The sequence below is a fragment of the Pavona decussata genome, unplaced genomic scaffold, assembly GCF_977016875.1.
Source record: "Pavona decussata unplaced genomic scaffold, jaPavDecu1.1 SCAFFOLD_11, whole genome shotgun sequence".
Taxonomy (NCBI): Eukaryota; Metazoa; Cnidaria; class Anthozoa; order Scleractinia; family Agariciidae; genus Pavona; species Pavona decussata.
In genome coordinates this window covers 2,486,468-2,502,082 of record NW_028145434.1, presented here as the reverse complement: position 1 = coordinate 2,502,082, position 15,615 = coordinate 2,486,468, and the positions used below count along the sequence as shown (strand labels likewise).

Genomic DNA, 15,615 nt, shown 5'->3' with positions numbered 1-15,615 from the left:
GTTGATCATTATTCACATGATCATGAAGTTTGTTGGATGCCTTGAATGGCAGCCATTTCTTTAGTTTTCTTATCAAATGCACCCTTCGAATTCAAATGACGAAGGCACGATAACAGTGATGTAATGATAAATGACAGCCATTTATTTAAAGTATATCTTCTTCCGTCCGCGTTCATTGCGTGACATTCTTATCTCAGCAGGAAGCAAGCACTGCAAGTGACATGCGTGCTATGCTTAGTGCCACCAGAAGCCTTTTGTATGCGACTGTCAAGTATCTCCTCAAAACTCCCTCGAATGCAGCTTGTACCGGCCAGAAGATAGTGCAAAAGGTATGAAACCTCTTAACCGCGATGCCCTTTAGGCTTACAGTGCTAAGCATATAAGACTGCCAAGGCTATATATGTGAAAGTTTCTGCAAGTATCTCGTACAAGGTTAGGATTATTCAGCATTGTTATGTCAGTGTCCTAGCGTAAGGGAAATGTCAGCTTCTGCTCACTCGCTGCATGGGGACTATTGATCCAATGAGACTTGGACAACAAGAGTTGGAGATTGTGCGGTTTGTGAAACAACGGCGACATTTTCTGCTATCTATTGCACTTCTTCCGTACTGTATGGTCGTTTTAAAATGTTTGCGTTGTTTTCGATCGTCTACTAGTCCTAGTGTCTTGTTTGTAATTTTTAGTACATTTACCTTTGTTTAGCATATTGTAATTCGATTGATCGCCAGAATATTGTAAATAAACCACCAATTATCAATTCAGCTGCGACAGGATTTGCAAGCTAATTCCATTGGACTTCAGCAATGTTCACAACATTCTCTGAAGAAGGCAGTGAGTTCGTTTCACGCAGTTTCCATCATTGTTGAAGGAATTCTTACAGCATGTGAAGAGGTAAGTCCAATTTTTTCGCCAATGTAAGAGGGTTCCAAATTCTGCCAGGCTCTTTTAAGTTAGACAACGCGCGGATTTCGTCTTGCATTTAACCACAGCACTTTTTTCTTTGCTTAAAATTCTAAATTTACTCGTCTTGTGTTGTTATTTAGTGAGATGACTGCTTGCTTTGACAAGTGAGTAACAAAAGTTGCTTTACCGACAGGAAATTCATCTCGATACGCGTGGAAATTTCTCGTGAGCTCTGTGATGTCCTTTGTAAACATTTTCAGCATCAGAGTGAACGTACGCTAGTTTGGTGGTAATGTAAATGAAAGCAGACTGCACAACAGTTTTGATCTTTCTATTAGAAACTTTAATCGATAATATGCACAACTAACTAGCTTCCATGCATGTTTTATAAAATACTCGGTTAACCTGTCTAGGACGAAAGAGCAATGACTTTTTTTGGCGTTCTCTAACCGAAATGCCTTCAAATCAAATGTTTAAAAAAGATATGCTGAAAATTGCACTCCATGAGGGATAAATCTAGACTTAAACGGGACCAAGATACATCCAATAAACAAGTGTCTTTGGCGGAAAAACGTAACAGTAAAACATGTTGTATAATTCCTTACAGCAGAAATATACCCTTTTGTAAGCGTAGAGTTTTGCTTTCTCTTAGCAAACTGAACGTTGCGCTTCCACAAAACGAATGGAGGTTTTGAAAGAACGAGGCTCCCCGCTTAGTTTCAACTTGAACAGAGCTGATGGAAAATGTTTTGCTTCACAAAGCATCGTGTTTTTATCCAAGCTAATAAAGTTCGATTAACTTTTTTCAGGCTGTCGTTAGTAAGACCTCCTCGAGCAGAATGATACGACTTTCGTCTGATATGGTGATGAATCTTGGACCCGTGCTACTGGAGCGGCTAAAAACGATTGTTCAAGCATCACACAGAGAAAGGAGAGGAAGAAACGAGAAGAATACTGGAGAAGAAAGTGAAAGCAAATGGCATAGCATCCTATTACAATTCCCTGTCTTGATCGATTCCTTCACATCTCTGCTTCATATTTACTCTGTTTCAGAACAATCAAGGTATTCAGTGCATGAAGGTTGTTCGCCTAATATTTGTCAGTAGGAAAATTATTTGCATGCTCGCCCTCTGGTGGTATACACTCAATTGCAAACACTTTGACACCAAAAAAGCATAAACCGTGAACGATGAGACTTAATGGCTTTATGGGTATAAGTGTACTAAATTTATTTGCATAATGTTCTATTCTCGTGCGACGGTTGATAACCAAAATTAGTTGCACGTGGTGAATGAAGGAAACTGTCCAAGCTTTCCTTAAAGTGTGCAAGTTGGCCAACAAGGGCCAATTTTTAAACACTACCCACAAATCCGTTGGGTCTCATCGTTTATGGGTTATGCTTTTTAGGTGTCAACGTTTTTGCAATCGAGTGTATGTATAATTTTTTTATCCATGTCATTGAGCATGTGGTTAGTGAATCATAGGTGTGCTATCAGTCAAACGCAAAATTCGTGCAAATGTATTCCGGCATTACAGAAACTAATAATAACGACAATGACGATGATATTTATCGGGGGTGATCTCTTAGCCATGTTTCTGTTAGTGACAACTGCGCAACTTGATGATTTCGATTAGAGAAAGCGAACTTAGTTTTCAGGTAACTTCTTCGCTGCCGTTGCCGTCGCAGTCGCTTTTAGTTTCCCATTTAGTTCCCAGAAGAAAACACAGCCAAGAGGAAAGAAATGCTTTCCTTCCCATTCTCTTTCTTTGGGAAATACAGTGTGGAAAGTTTGTCTACTCACAAGCCTTGCTCTCAGTGAAAACAACAGCAACAACACCAACATTGATGGGGTCTGAGGGAAGGAACGACTGTCAAAGTAAGAATATTTGCAGTCAGGGTTTGAGGAAAATACGTTTCTGTCGAAAGCTATCGGCAGTGGATAGACCTTGCCATGAAAGGTATTAGCCTTGTCAGCTATCAACCTGTTACCTGCAAACTTAGACTACGAGCAATCCATTATCTTTCCGTGCGCGCGAAAATTGCCCCCAACGAGGAGACGCGATGCGCGGAGGGAAAGGTTCCCTCGTGGAAGGCAGATTTCGCGCGCGCGTGGTTCGCTCGCTCTACTTTATCCCAGGAAAAATAAGTGACTGCTCTTACTCTAAGATAAACACATTGCTTCCAAGTTAGTTTTGCATTATAACTGCCAGACACGTCAATTCTACTTTCAGGAAACTGCTGAGTGTCAACGAGGAATTGAAGAAATGTGAGTGGCAGGCTGTGTTTGACGTCATCTTGACAGCCGTCATTCATTACGTGTTTGATGAAAGGAACTTGCCTCCTCAAGAAAACGAGGTAAACAGGACAAGGTGTTCCTTTTGTGGGAAAGTATTGTGAAAGGATTTCTGTGAGAGTGCTGGAGACTAAATGACGGTATTTCTTTGGGCATGGCTCATACTTTTTTTTTCTGAAATTTGTTATAAAATATGCTTGGAACCGAAGTCCACTTACCAAAATAACTGAGTTTCACCAGGCTTAAAATATTCCATCGCGCATATGCCACACATGACATTCCAATCCTAGTAGTATGCAGGATGTTTGTCCCATGAACCTAGTTTAATGGCCTTAGCTCCCACGAGTCTCCTGTAGCTCAGTGGTAGAGCATCCGAACTAGTAATCGGAAGGTCTTAGGTTCGACTCCTGATAGAAGAACTCTGACTTTTTTTCCGAGTATGCCTGTGTCACTTAGTGAATAATACAATGTTCTCATAACTGAGTTTGTCTTGAAGATTCTTTAAATGCATTATTTAGTACCTCTTTTCGTCTCAAGTTCTGTTTGACAGCGCCCTGTAATGTATGGCTTATTTCTTGTTTTCATTCCATCAGGCTGGAACCCTTCATTCCTGCGTTCATTTTCTCACAGTAGTGTGCCAGTCCTGTTCAACACTCGAGCTGCAAATACCAGACAATTTTCACATCCGACTTCTGGCGTCAGCGTTACATTTCTTAAGATCACTTGAACTGAATAAAAACAATTCTACAGGAGCACCAGAAAGTGATCACCTACAGACTGACCAGGAAAGTTGCGGGACCCAAAATGAAATGTTAGAAACAATAACAGTGAATAAAGGAAAAGGGTCAAAGAGTGAGGACATTGCGGAAGAAGGTTACAAACTGATGGTGTCTTTGATTGAAGGGTGCGATCCTGTATTGCTTCCTGAGTTACTCGATGGATTGGGCGACGAAATCGTAAGTATATTGAAAGTGATCTCAACATAGGGGCCGAGGTTTTTTCAATCAGCACTGCACAATCTCTGGATATTTGCTGTTATTAGAACCTGGATCATTGTATAATGCAATTGCAGGGATTTGATTGGCTTAGCGGCTATGGGATATGAGCCATTATACCATACTCGAGAAATAGCGACCATTAAATTGTCTTCTGGTTGTTCTTGCAAACCGAAATCAACAAGATCTAGCAATATTTCTTGATTGTTTTTAATAAAACAATTATTTTACTCATGCTTGTTGGATACGAGATGATAATAGCCAACTCGGCCCTCCGGCCCTCATATCCATCGCGCGCTCAAGGAGTAATTGTTAAATATATCCTAAATAAATAGTAAATAAGTACTTCTTGTTGTAGCAGCATATATTGAACGTGATCAGGCGAGCGGAGTTCTGTTTGAGGGGATCAATTCCATCTGTTGGGTTTCGTCGATCTAAGTTGTCTTTGAAACGCTTAAAATCAGTGATATCACTCAAAATTCGGCCTATAGAGTTATCTCTGTCTTGTTTCTTGTCCAAATTCAGACCTCAAGTTCCGATAGCAAATACTCCATGGGCCGAGTCTGTGTTTCCCTTCACCTTTGGCTTCGCCTTCTAAGTGGACGTTTTACCAAGGACAGAAAAAAGGAGTTGCGGCCTAAGCTACCAAAGGTGCGTTTTATTTTGCATTGACTTTCAGTTGTGTAACTTTGAATGAGTAAATGAGCGCCCGTTACAGTTCTGTACCCAACTGAAGCAGCTGCGAAAAGAAAGCCTGCAAAAACTTCAGGTTTGAACGGGATTCGAACCCATGACCTCTTTCTTTTCGCAACTGCTTTAGTTGCGTACAGAACTGCGGTGTTCTTTCATTTATACCTTCTATCGTTCTCAGTTCAAATATATATTTCATGTATTCCACTTTCTGCACGAAGTTGGTTCAGTCCTATATGACTTACGAATATCTTTATTGATGGTTGCATGCGACGTCATAGCGGCCCTGTTGGTGGACAGGAACAATAAGATTTTCTCCTCTGGGAGTTAACTGCTATTTTTATGCAAACGTTTTGAACAAATTTTCAAATGCAAACCACCTATTGGCCCCTTTGGTTCTTACGTCAGTGTTGCTGGGATTGGCTGCTTCTCCGGTATTTTACATTATAGAGTGGTGAAGTTATTTTCTGTTTATAACGCTTGCTTGATTAGTTGTTGTCTTCCATTACCACTTTCATTTTTTCTCCTCTTTCCTTCAGGTTTTGTTCGCCCTTCAGTTTTTGTTGCAGGAATTCAAAACTGTTAATCCTAAAATTGTTCATCTGGCTATTGATGTTATGGTGAAAATTCTCTCTCTTGGAAAGGTTTGTGAATTTTACTTACTGGTGTATTTTGAATTGTTTATTTATTTTGTCCGGCTTTTCATGATTTTCTCTTAGCCTAACTGTTTTCTGCATGGAACTCTTCTTAGATAGCTCAAAATTAAACGGTGGTTTCACGATTGTGTCAAATAGGAGTGGATCGCAACGTTTCGACCTTTATGCTGGTGGCTGTGCATCAATTTATGTAGCACCGTGGTGAACAGCAGCGAGGACGGCAACGCCGTCAACGAAAACTGAACGCCACTTGAAAATGGAACTTTTGTTTCAATTATGCTGCTTCGCCATTATTTCAACTCGTTCAACTTTAATCTACAGAAACGGCGACCTACCCACAAACCCATTTTGCTATTATTGTTCCATTTCGGTTCATATTGTTCAGACCACAAGTTTTTCCCAGCCAGTCGACGCCATCAGCGCCCGATGAAGACGAACGGCACAGCGGTCGAAACATTGCAATCCACGCCCATGATGATGTGGCTCAATCGTGAGAAAAACAATTCAAATTTAGTAATTTTGAACTATCATTTCAAACCGCTTTGACTACAACACTTTCATGACACCAACTCTTCTTGTTATTCTTGTCTTTCGTCGCAGGGCATGGTGCTACCTCATAACGCTCTCCTTGTGCTCCATAGTGGCCTGACGGTCAAGCTTGCGGCTCGTGACAACAGGTAAAAAGATAAACGACTTAATTTTTAAGCATTTCCAATAAAGACCTCCAGCCTGAAGACTACTCAGCAAGCAAGGTGACTTCAGCCTGCACATGTTCCAAGCCCTGTTTTCACTGTACCCTGACAACTTGCCACTCCATTGTTTTGTCGTTCTTTCTTTCGTTCTCTCGAAGAATATTGTGACCCGTTGCAAACGGTGCAGGTCGCTCCGGCGACTAAACAGTAATTCAGCCCTTAAAGGATTCTCTTACTGCTGAAATGTCTTGCTGGCAGCTCTTTGGATTATCGTAATACTGTGAGGCGCTGTTTATAAGGTTTTTGCTTGTTTGTTCGTTTGCTTTTGTGGACAAAATAAGGGCCTATTTTAGGTCAAGTCACTTTACTCCACGTTGTCCATCTTCCGTTTGTTGAAATGGGTTCCGGTAAGTGGGTAGGGGTTGGAAGATTGCTATGGACTGGCATCTCATTCAGCCCGGGTGAAGGTACCGGAGATAGCCTCAGAATGACGACCAGCTACACTCACTACAAAACAACGCCAGAAAATAATACCAATTACGACGACTCCGCAGAGCGCTTCGAATTGGTTAAAACAACTTTAATCAGGTTATGCGAGAAAGGCAATCTCATCACCAGGGTTTTTCCTGCGGTGAATCCAAGATGGCGGTTAAATATCGAAGAGACCCTGGGGACAAGAAGGCCTGAAAGTGTTAGTGCTCGTAGGCAAATTGGCTGCGCGCATGAAAATTCCGCCATGAAAGCTGAAGATGATGAATTTCAAAAAACCTTTCATAGCCATTCATAAATTTGGACTTAATGGAAATATCAAAGAGTAAGGTGTTCAGGGATAAAACGTATTTTATCACCGTACTTTCCTAGTAAACGTAGCAGTTACACTTTACTCGCATTTTAACTTTTCTTTTGAGCGTGGCAATTTAAATATCTCCAACCATTTTTGTCTAATTCTGCTTTTCCATTTCTGTAAAGGCTTTATCTAAGGGTGCGTTCGATTGACACTTTTCCGGAATAAGAATAATAGGAATAAACCCGAACAACCGTTCGATTGAGACGCTATTCCAATTCCGGAATACATGGAATGTATTCCAAACATTCTGCTCCAGAGAGCAGAATACTTGGAATAATCCGGAATAATGACGTCATGCTTCGCGGTTTTTTTCAAATCAACAAACAAAATGGCTTCCGCTGCGTGCGAGCAAAACGAAATTTTACTCAAAAAAGGATACTTTTGGAGTCGGGAAGAGACCCTTCTCCTCATTTCCTTGTACGAAGAAAAGAAAGAGATGTTCCAAAATGTTAACTACAAGAAGAAACAAGTCTGGGAAGTGATTGCGGCGATAATGCAAGCGGAGAGTGTCGAGAGTGGTCGAAATATTTCGCCGCGGGCTGACCAGTGCGAAGTTCTGGACAGTTTCCAAGTTCTACAACAAGCTGTTCAAATGTGTCCGCCGAAATGCAAAAATGGCTGCGAAACTCTGACAAATTATAATTGGGAACAACAGTTTCCGCATAACCTTCGATGCGAACCGCTTTACGCCGCTCTGACAACAAGTTATTTGCATAAAACAGGGGCAAAAACTCTTCTAAGACATCTTCTTCCTCTTGAACAGATTCCTCCTCGAGAAATTCTTCAACAAAAGTTGCAAAACCTGCGACAATGATTTTCGATGTCGCCGCCATGTTGCTGTTCACGATGTTACGGAAATTTGTATTTTCCTTCGGAAAACCGCTGTCTGCGTGTTATGTCGCGGGCATTATTCCAGAAACCGAATAATCGTTTTATTGACGAAAGGATGGAATGGCTATTCTGGAATAATCCGGAATGTATTCTTATTCCGGAATAGGGTCAATCGAACGCACCCTAAAGCACTTTATCGTATATGTACTTCTTGTTCGCAGTTTTCCCCAGTTGTTTGAGTCGCTGTACTCTTTGCTGAGCACGCTGCTATTTCAGCACTCTGAAGCCGTATATGGAGCTGTACACGTGTTTATCACGTGTGTGCGGAGTATCCTTTGATCACTCGGCCGAGGAGCGGTAAAGGACAGGCTAAACTAGGAAACATTGTTGCGGAAACACTGTTGCGGAGGCAAACGTTTCCTAATTTAGCCGCGTGGGAAACATATGTTGCGGAAACAAATTTTTGCTGCTCGGAAACAACAAAATGTATTTGCCTCAGGTCAAAAACATTTTTGCTACCCGGACACAAATTTTGCTTCCGAAACATATGTTTCCCAGTTTAGCCACCATGAAAGCGATGTTGACTAGTTTCCAGTGCTGCTCATTAAAAATGTTTCCCAGCAACAAAGTCAGTTTATTATTATGCGCATGCGTGACCCTTTGTTTTCCAAAACAATGTTTCCTCGTTTAGCCACCGGGGAAGCTTCCCGCTAATTTAGCCACCACGAAAACATAAGAAGAAACGATGTTTCCGCAACAATGTTTCCTAATTTAGCAAGACCGTAAGGCTGGTTCCCCGCATATGGTCGCTACAACCGCTGCAAAAAAAGTTAAAAAGATCGTTGCAACTTCGATCGCAGACGGGTTTTTGTGTGTTATCTGAGTGATCGTTGTCGCAACCTAGCTGTTTTTCCTGATTAGTTCAGCTGGAAATAGCGGCTGTGGAACGGCTTTAATTTAGATGCCATACTTCACATGACCCGAATCAAATGCATAAATAGACCCAAATCCGCAATTTAATTGTCTTCACTCATGGTGTGCTTCAGTGAATTCATTTCGGCTGAATTAAGTTCGAGGTCTGAATCAATTTTAGCCAGGATTAATTAATTTGGGTCGGTCTAAATTCGAATTTGATACGGCTCATGTGAACTGGGCAGAATGTTTTTGGCAACGTCCAGTTGTCTGCCTTCTTTCAAATTTTACACTGGCAAGCACGCAAATTGAACATGCTGTCCTGATAAACCTGAAACTTCTCAGAACTGTATTAGATTTAATCGATGGCGATTGGTAAAGAGATCTTTTATTTTGAGCTCTTGACTAGAAGGTTACGAAACATAGTGCATGGTTTCCGGTTCAACTGAGTTAAAAGCCTTGACTGTTTATTTAAGATCTTTTGGTTAGTCTGATAGAGCAGAGTGAAAGTCAAGCGGCAACATTTGAACCAACTGAATTACTGAAATGTGCTCAAAGAATGGCAAGGTTAGTGAACATTTCACCCTCTCGAACAATTTTCTTTAGAAAATAGTTTAATAATGTTTAGTAGTAAATGTCATACAATTATAATATACACACATACATGAGTGTCCTGCACATACACAGACAAAACGAATACAGACCAGGCCCCAGTTGTTCAAAGGGCGGATAATTTTATCCACTGGATAGTTCGCTATCCGGCAGATGAAATGTGTGAAAGATTTTCTCGATAGGCCTATAATTTGTGAATAGAGTAGAAGCATATGTCAAATTTAAGAATGGGATTGTGTGGATGTGTGGAAAACTTGCCAAAAGCATTGGTTGGAGTAGATTTGCTCCGCTGGATAGTGACTTATCCAGTGGATAAAGTTATCCGCTCTTTGAACAACTGAAGCCAGGAGGACTTCCCCACTCCAGAAACTGCGGGGGACTGGCACGAGTAAGGGATTATGGGATCGTTTGGGTAAACAGATGGAAATTGCATCGATTAATAAGTGCATTTCTTGGCAGTAGGTCGTATAGGACCTACTCTTTTAGCAAAGAATCATTTAACAATAGCTACGCTCCCTCCCTCCCCACCCCCACTCTCCCCCCACAAAAAAGTGCCGAAAATGCACTTATTCGTCGGCGCGATGTCCATCCGTCCCATAATCCCCTACTCGTATGATGGGTATCAGTCTTCTCACTGCTTATGAAATTGAGAATTACAGGTAAAGGAAATTACAACAATAATCAAATAAAATGAAGAGGAGGAAGTTTAAAGTACAAAACTCACTGGGCTTAGAAAGGGATAAAAGGGATTTAACAGTACAAAGAAATGTTTTGTGATCAGGATTGGGACCAGACACACGCCTTCCCTCGTCCTTTCCCAATCTTCCTCGTCTTATATTTCTCTCCTCGTTATTTTCTTTTTCCAGCCACAACAAAAATTAATCTGAGAGACGGCAAGCAGTCAAATATTCAGTAGACTTCGCTATCTCGAACTACAAAAAGAAAAGGAAGGGTGTGCTAAATAGCTGGGATGCTTATTTTCCATTGCTTTGCTCTCGTTCTCTTGCAAAAGAACGCATTGAACAAGCCGATATGCTATTTGACAATTAGATTATGAGCTCGAGATTTCTCAGTATCGCGTGACAGTTGATGAGGGCGATGCCCGAATCAACTATCACTCATAGAAATCTCGAGCGAATAATCAAATTGTTTTAGTATAAATCTACTAGTCGTTCAGAACTTAACAACAAGATAGGTTCACGTTTTTATTGAATAATGATATAAATAGGTCACGCCACTTCACACTGTTAGTCTACTCACTCTACTCACTATCTCCAGCAGAATAATTAGTAAACAGCATTAGTGATAGAACGCTAGTAGATTGATACTATTAAATGTTATTTTTACTCTTCTTCAGGTTGTACCAGGAGATAGCTTCGCACAAGAGCACCTTTTCCAAGGTATTGCGTCACCTAGACGCACTTGGTATTTTTTTTAAAGCATTCTGTTTTTCAAATTTAAGGTCTACGAAAAACATTGCAATGTTAATTTGTAACATTTCGATGCCATGATGGGATTTACAAGTTCTTTTCATCACCACGTCCATTTTCACTCAAAAATTGATCCCGGTTCAACCGAATTGTCCACTCCTTTTAAGACCTAAAAGCCTACTGGCCTACAAAAAATACGATATGCCGTGATCTACCGCAATATCTGCAATGCAATGCAGTGTTGAAGTGCATCAAAAGACAATTATTACAATGTTTCTGCGTATACTTCTAATATCATAAATTGCGTGCCTATGATTTTTAGCTGTGTGTCCAGAAATTGTAATCTACCACAACAAAACTTGGTTAAGCAGACCAGCTGGCTGTTTACAAGCGTGGCCGAAGAGTTGGACTTGAACCTAGTATCTGAGGATTTCAAGTCCCGACTCCAGCGCCCCAACCGCTCGGACACGCTGACTTCCTCATTCCGGCTCATATACCTCATTACCAGCCGGCGACACACCTGGAGATTTTATACGTGCGGACACACTTGGCGATTTTTTTCGCCGATCGCGGCGATGTGGCAGTTTTAAAAATTCATGTTATAAAATCGCCCAACCCGATGGGTTGGCTTTACTGGCGATTCGCAGCAATGACCGTAGAAAATCGAGGGAACGGGCACACTTGGCGAATGCCGGTGAATTTAATCGCCGATATCTGACATGTCAGATATCCGCGATTTTATACGCCGATCGCGGCGATCGGCGTATAAAATCGCCGAGTGTGTCGCCGGCTTTAGCTGCATATACCCTCGTACTGCATTATATAAAGGGACTATGTACGCTATATGAAATAACGCTTTGAATAGCCAAAAGTCACACTTTCTCCCACCGAAACCGCTAAAACTTATATATATAGTTCAGTTTTGTTAAAAGCTATACTAGTGTAGTGAAACTATTTATGTGTCTTTGGCCGAAGATGGAAAGGAATTGCAACCAATATTTTGATGTCCTCTCCTCATGTCTTGCAAAAATCGATCAAAACTGATTGTGGTTTGTTATCTCATATGGATCTTTACTTTGGTATTCTGGGACCATGTTGTGAACGAAAAACGAAAAGAAACGTTTCAGTTTCATCAAAGTTGTTACCTGGAGACATACCAAGATATAGCCCCTTTAAGTCAACTCACAATCCTGTTGTTTCTTTACATTTCTAGTACTCACCATTCATGATTGCAGACTACATTCAATGCGTCCAGTCAGTGGCGATACCTTCAGTTATCAGGGTAAAGTAAACTGCGAAATCTCGAAAGAATCGTTTGTTGTGATATGAACATGCAGAAGTGACCATGTTCAGTGAGCTTTGTGTTTTAAGCTTTCTCGATATTTATTTATTTATTTATTTATTTATTTATTTATTTATTTATTTATTTATTTTTTATTTTTTATCTTGAACAGGACGCTATCATTCCCGGAGTATATTGTCTTCTTGACATTTGTGGTGAACACGAACTTTCACTTATGCACGCTGTTTTGGAGAAAGGATCTCGGGAACTATTTCTCTCCTTGCACGCTGATTACTCAAAATACCACAAGTTTAAAGGCAAAGTCTAAAATAAACTACCGTTGGACATTTGCGGTCACACTGTTCAGTTGTAAGTACGGACACTTGAATCATCTTGTTGAAGAAGAGCTCAGCAAATCGAGCACTGGGAAACATCCAGTCTGGCAAAAATAAGGATAACTTTTAAAATAAAACACAGAGACTGAAGGAATAACGTAGTGTTATAATTTCACTGAGTCCAGCTTCTACACCCCCCCCCCCCCTTTTTTTTTCTTGTTTTGTAGAGGTACAGTTTTCACTCATTTGTTTCCCGTTAATGTTTATGCGCGCACTTTAAATTTTTTTTTTTTATTTGAAATCGTTTATGCCACGAAACTTGGTCCGGGCAACCGTTCCTCTAAAATGTATGGAAACGAAACAAACGTTTACAGCTAACCGTGAGTTTTTGTTTTCACGAATGTTTGGTTTATCAACAGAGTTGATAACTACAGGTAAATTGACCACCGTAAAAATATTGGAGTGCTGACGTTTCGTGCGTTAGCCCTCCGGTTCGATTATGTGAAGTAATACAGAATTTGGCTTCATTTCCACTTAGTTTAAAAGAAGTTTCTCCTGTGGGATGAAGTGCACTGGCGGACCGGAGATAGGGGTGACAGGCAAAGAATTTCGAACGGGAGTTTTCAATTTGTTTCATGTCAGAGACTGTACATCAGGCAGTGCATGTCAACTGTAGCACAAGATGAAAGGTTTCCGTCCATGTTCGGGTTATTTTAAATACAGTTCGTTAAATCATTTAGTGTTCTATTCTACGAGTCCTTCACAATCATAACCTCATCCGGGTATTTTTCTAACCCTGGTTATCATTTTTAACAAGGGAACGGTCGCAATGAATTGACAATAATGATATTGGCAATGTTAATGGTTGATCCAGCGAGTTGCTGTAGTCTGATTAGCCGACTGTAATCCACTCACGGTATACCAATCGAACCTTTCAAAATTTAACCAAAAAGTATTCACGCTTCACAGCCAATATTACCGATGTGTGCCGATGACGTTGTATGAAACAAATACACTGTAACTGGTGACACATTAGATTGACTTCTGCTCAGTTTTTCAAGATACCAATCAGTGTCAATAACAAGCTTGAACAGGGCTACTCTCCTCTCTACCATCATGCCAGGCAAATGACAGTGATGCCAATGCAGAAATTCTCTGTAATTCAGTGCCTTCCAGCAACACAAACAATCCCTTTTGACCATTTTTTTTATTGCCATAACCGATATCTGACCATGCGCAATCAATACCCATCACGCCCCAAAATAACCTTGTTCCTGGAGCTGTGGAGCTGCCTCGTACCGAGACGACTCTCTTATTATGTAAATTGGCTCGCAAAGGCACTGGCGCCGCCTTTTGCCATCCCATGGTGCCTTGCATTTCGTTCTCCTGGCCCCAGTTGTTCAAAGGCCGGATAACTTTATCCAGTGGATAAGTCACTATCCGACATTTTCAATCTGTGCAAAAATTTCAGTATTTCGTCGTAAACAAGCTAATATGCACACTCTAACCACAGCTTAGTTGGAGAGTGTACGAAAACCTTGGACAACATTTAACGTGAAGTATATTTTAGACGCTGAAGATTGCCTATCCAGCGGACAAAGTTATCCGGCCTTTGAACAACTGGGGCCTGGTCTCGATTCAACTGAGAAAACCTGAGAACTAGGTGGGCTTTGAATGGTTCATCTGGTGTTCCTCTCATTAATGCTTTAATCTGCGTTTGGAAAATGCATGCTTAACAGTGTCATATTGGGAAAGTAATGTCATGTCATATAGGGAATAGGGGAGCAGGGATGGTGCAATGGTGAAAGCACTTGCCTTCCACCTTTGTGGCCTGAGTTCAATTCCCGGTGTTGGCTCCATACGTGGGTAGAGTTTGTTGTTTGTTCTTGTCCCTGCTGCAAGGGTTTTTCTCAAGGTACTCTGATTTTGCTTCCTCCACAAAAACTAACGCTCTCAAATTCCAATTTAACTTGGAAACACTGGATGATTTTTATTTTATTCCTTTGGCACAAGATGCAATTATGAACTCAATATTTGGTCAATTTGTGTGAGACTTGCACAACCAAAAGATTTTGGAAAAATCTGCGAATTGAAGGCATAAAATCATGCCCCCTCCTATTTGAGACTTGATTTACTATTCCTCTAACTTACACAACCTTTGCCCTTTGTAATTTTAGGGTCCGGTTGATACCTTACAGCAACTAATGCACTGAGAACTGCAAATTAAGCTATAGTTGCGGGATATGTACCCGTTATGTACGAGAAACAGGAAATTGTTAAGGGTTTTTCTTGTTTGTTCATTGTTGTTTTTTTTCATTTTGGACACTTCTCAATCTAGCCTATGACCTCCACCTCTGTGGGTGCAATATATTGACTTTTTGGAACAAACTAAAGCACTATGTCCAGAAATGCATGCTAATGAGATACATGAACTGTATGATAGACAGATCACAAAGTGTCCCCTACCCTAAATTCTTACTAAAACACAAATAATTCTGTCAAACATGAAGTCATATGAAAACAACAAATAGGTCTGTCTTATATAAAGTACCCAAGTCAGTGTTAGGTGCATTTCTGGACATATCTCCAGAATGCTGCAAATTCCCTTCTCTCGGTTTATAGAGTGTTTTCATTCACGTGACTACCAGCCATGTTGGTTTACTGAAACAAAAGAAAGTATTTACATAAAAATAGAGTTCAATTCCCAGAGTTTTAGTTTGGGACACCAACATGGCCACCATTTCTTTGTTTTGGGACACCAACATGGCCGCCGTGACGTCGTGTGAAAACACTCTATAGTTACCAACAATGAAACATTCAGCATTTCCCTGACAGGGCTTAAAGGGTTAAAAAAAATACATACCAGGGCAGAGCTAAGAAAAAAATACCCTCATAAATAGGCCGGAAAGTCTTTGAAGTGTACTCATCCAGAATTTCTCCATATGAATTTGTTTGCTAGTGAAATAATTTATCTTTAATTAACAGGTACCCTTTGCCACTAGATACGACATAGTTTCACCCTTGTTAAAAAGCTGGTTCTTATTTTCAATTGGCACTTTCAGCCCTGATGCCATTAAGCTTTAACCTGAAGAAGATAAATCCATAAGAAAGTAACTGATCAGGATCAACCAGAGTC

The 15,615-nt window shown here is 40.7% G+C and overlaps 1 protein-coding gene across 5 annotated transcripts in view; it reads left to right on the top strand.

Moving 5' to 3' along the window:
* LOC146488186 (unhealthy ribosome biogenesis protein 2 homolog) overlaps positions 1 to 12,636 on the top strand; it is a 35,852-nt gene extending 23,216 nt beyond the window's left edge. For 3 of the 5 annotated variants that reach the window (XM_085121721.1, XM_085121718.1, XM_085121712.1), the window contains exons 22-34: positions 198 to 329; positions 763 to 891; positions 1,713 to 1,966; positions 3,136 to 3,259; positions 3,791 to 4,153; positions 4,718 to 4,843; positions 5,422 to 5,526; positions 6,139 to 6,215; positions 8,130 to 8,236; positions 9,297 to 9,387; positions 10,790 to 10,832; positions 12,076 to 12,144; positions 12,317 to 12,636. In XM_085121721.1, the coding sequence (XP_084977847.1) occupies positions 198 to 329; positions 763 to 891; positions 1,713 to 1,966; positions 3,136 to 3,259; positions 3,791 to 4,153; positions 4,718 to 4,843; positions 5,422 to 5,526; positions 6,139 to 6,215; positions 8,130 to 8,236; positions 9,297 to 9,387; positions 10,790 to 10,832; positions 12,076 to 12,144; positions 12,317 to 12,472 (1,776 nt within the window). In that variant the 3' untranslated portion in view covers positions 12,473 to 12,636. The remainder of the gene's footprint in view (positions 1 to 197; positions 330 to 762; positions 892 to 1,712; positions 1,967 to 3,135; positions 3,260 to 3,790; positions 4,154 to 4,717; positions 4,844 to 5,421; positions 5,527 to 6,138; positions 6,216 to 8,129; positions 8,237 to 9,296; positions 9,388 to 10,789; positions 10,833 to 12,075; positions 12,145 to 12,316) is intronic. The other 2 variants (XM_085121727.1, XM_085121716.1) reach the window with 1 other exon arrangement.
* Positions 12,637 to 15,615: the final 2,979 nt, after the last annotated feature.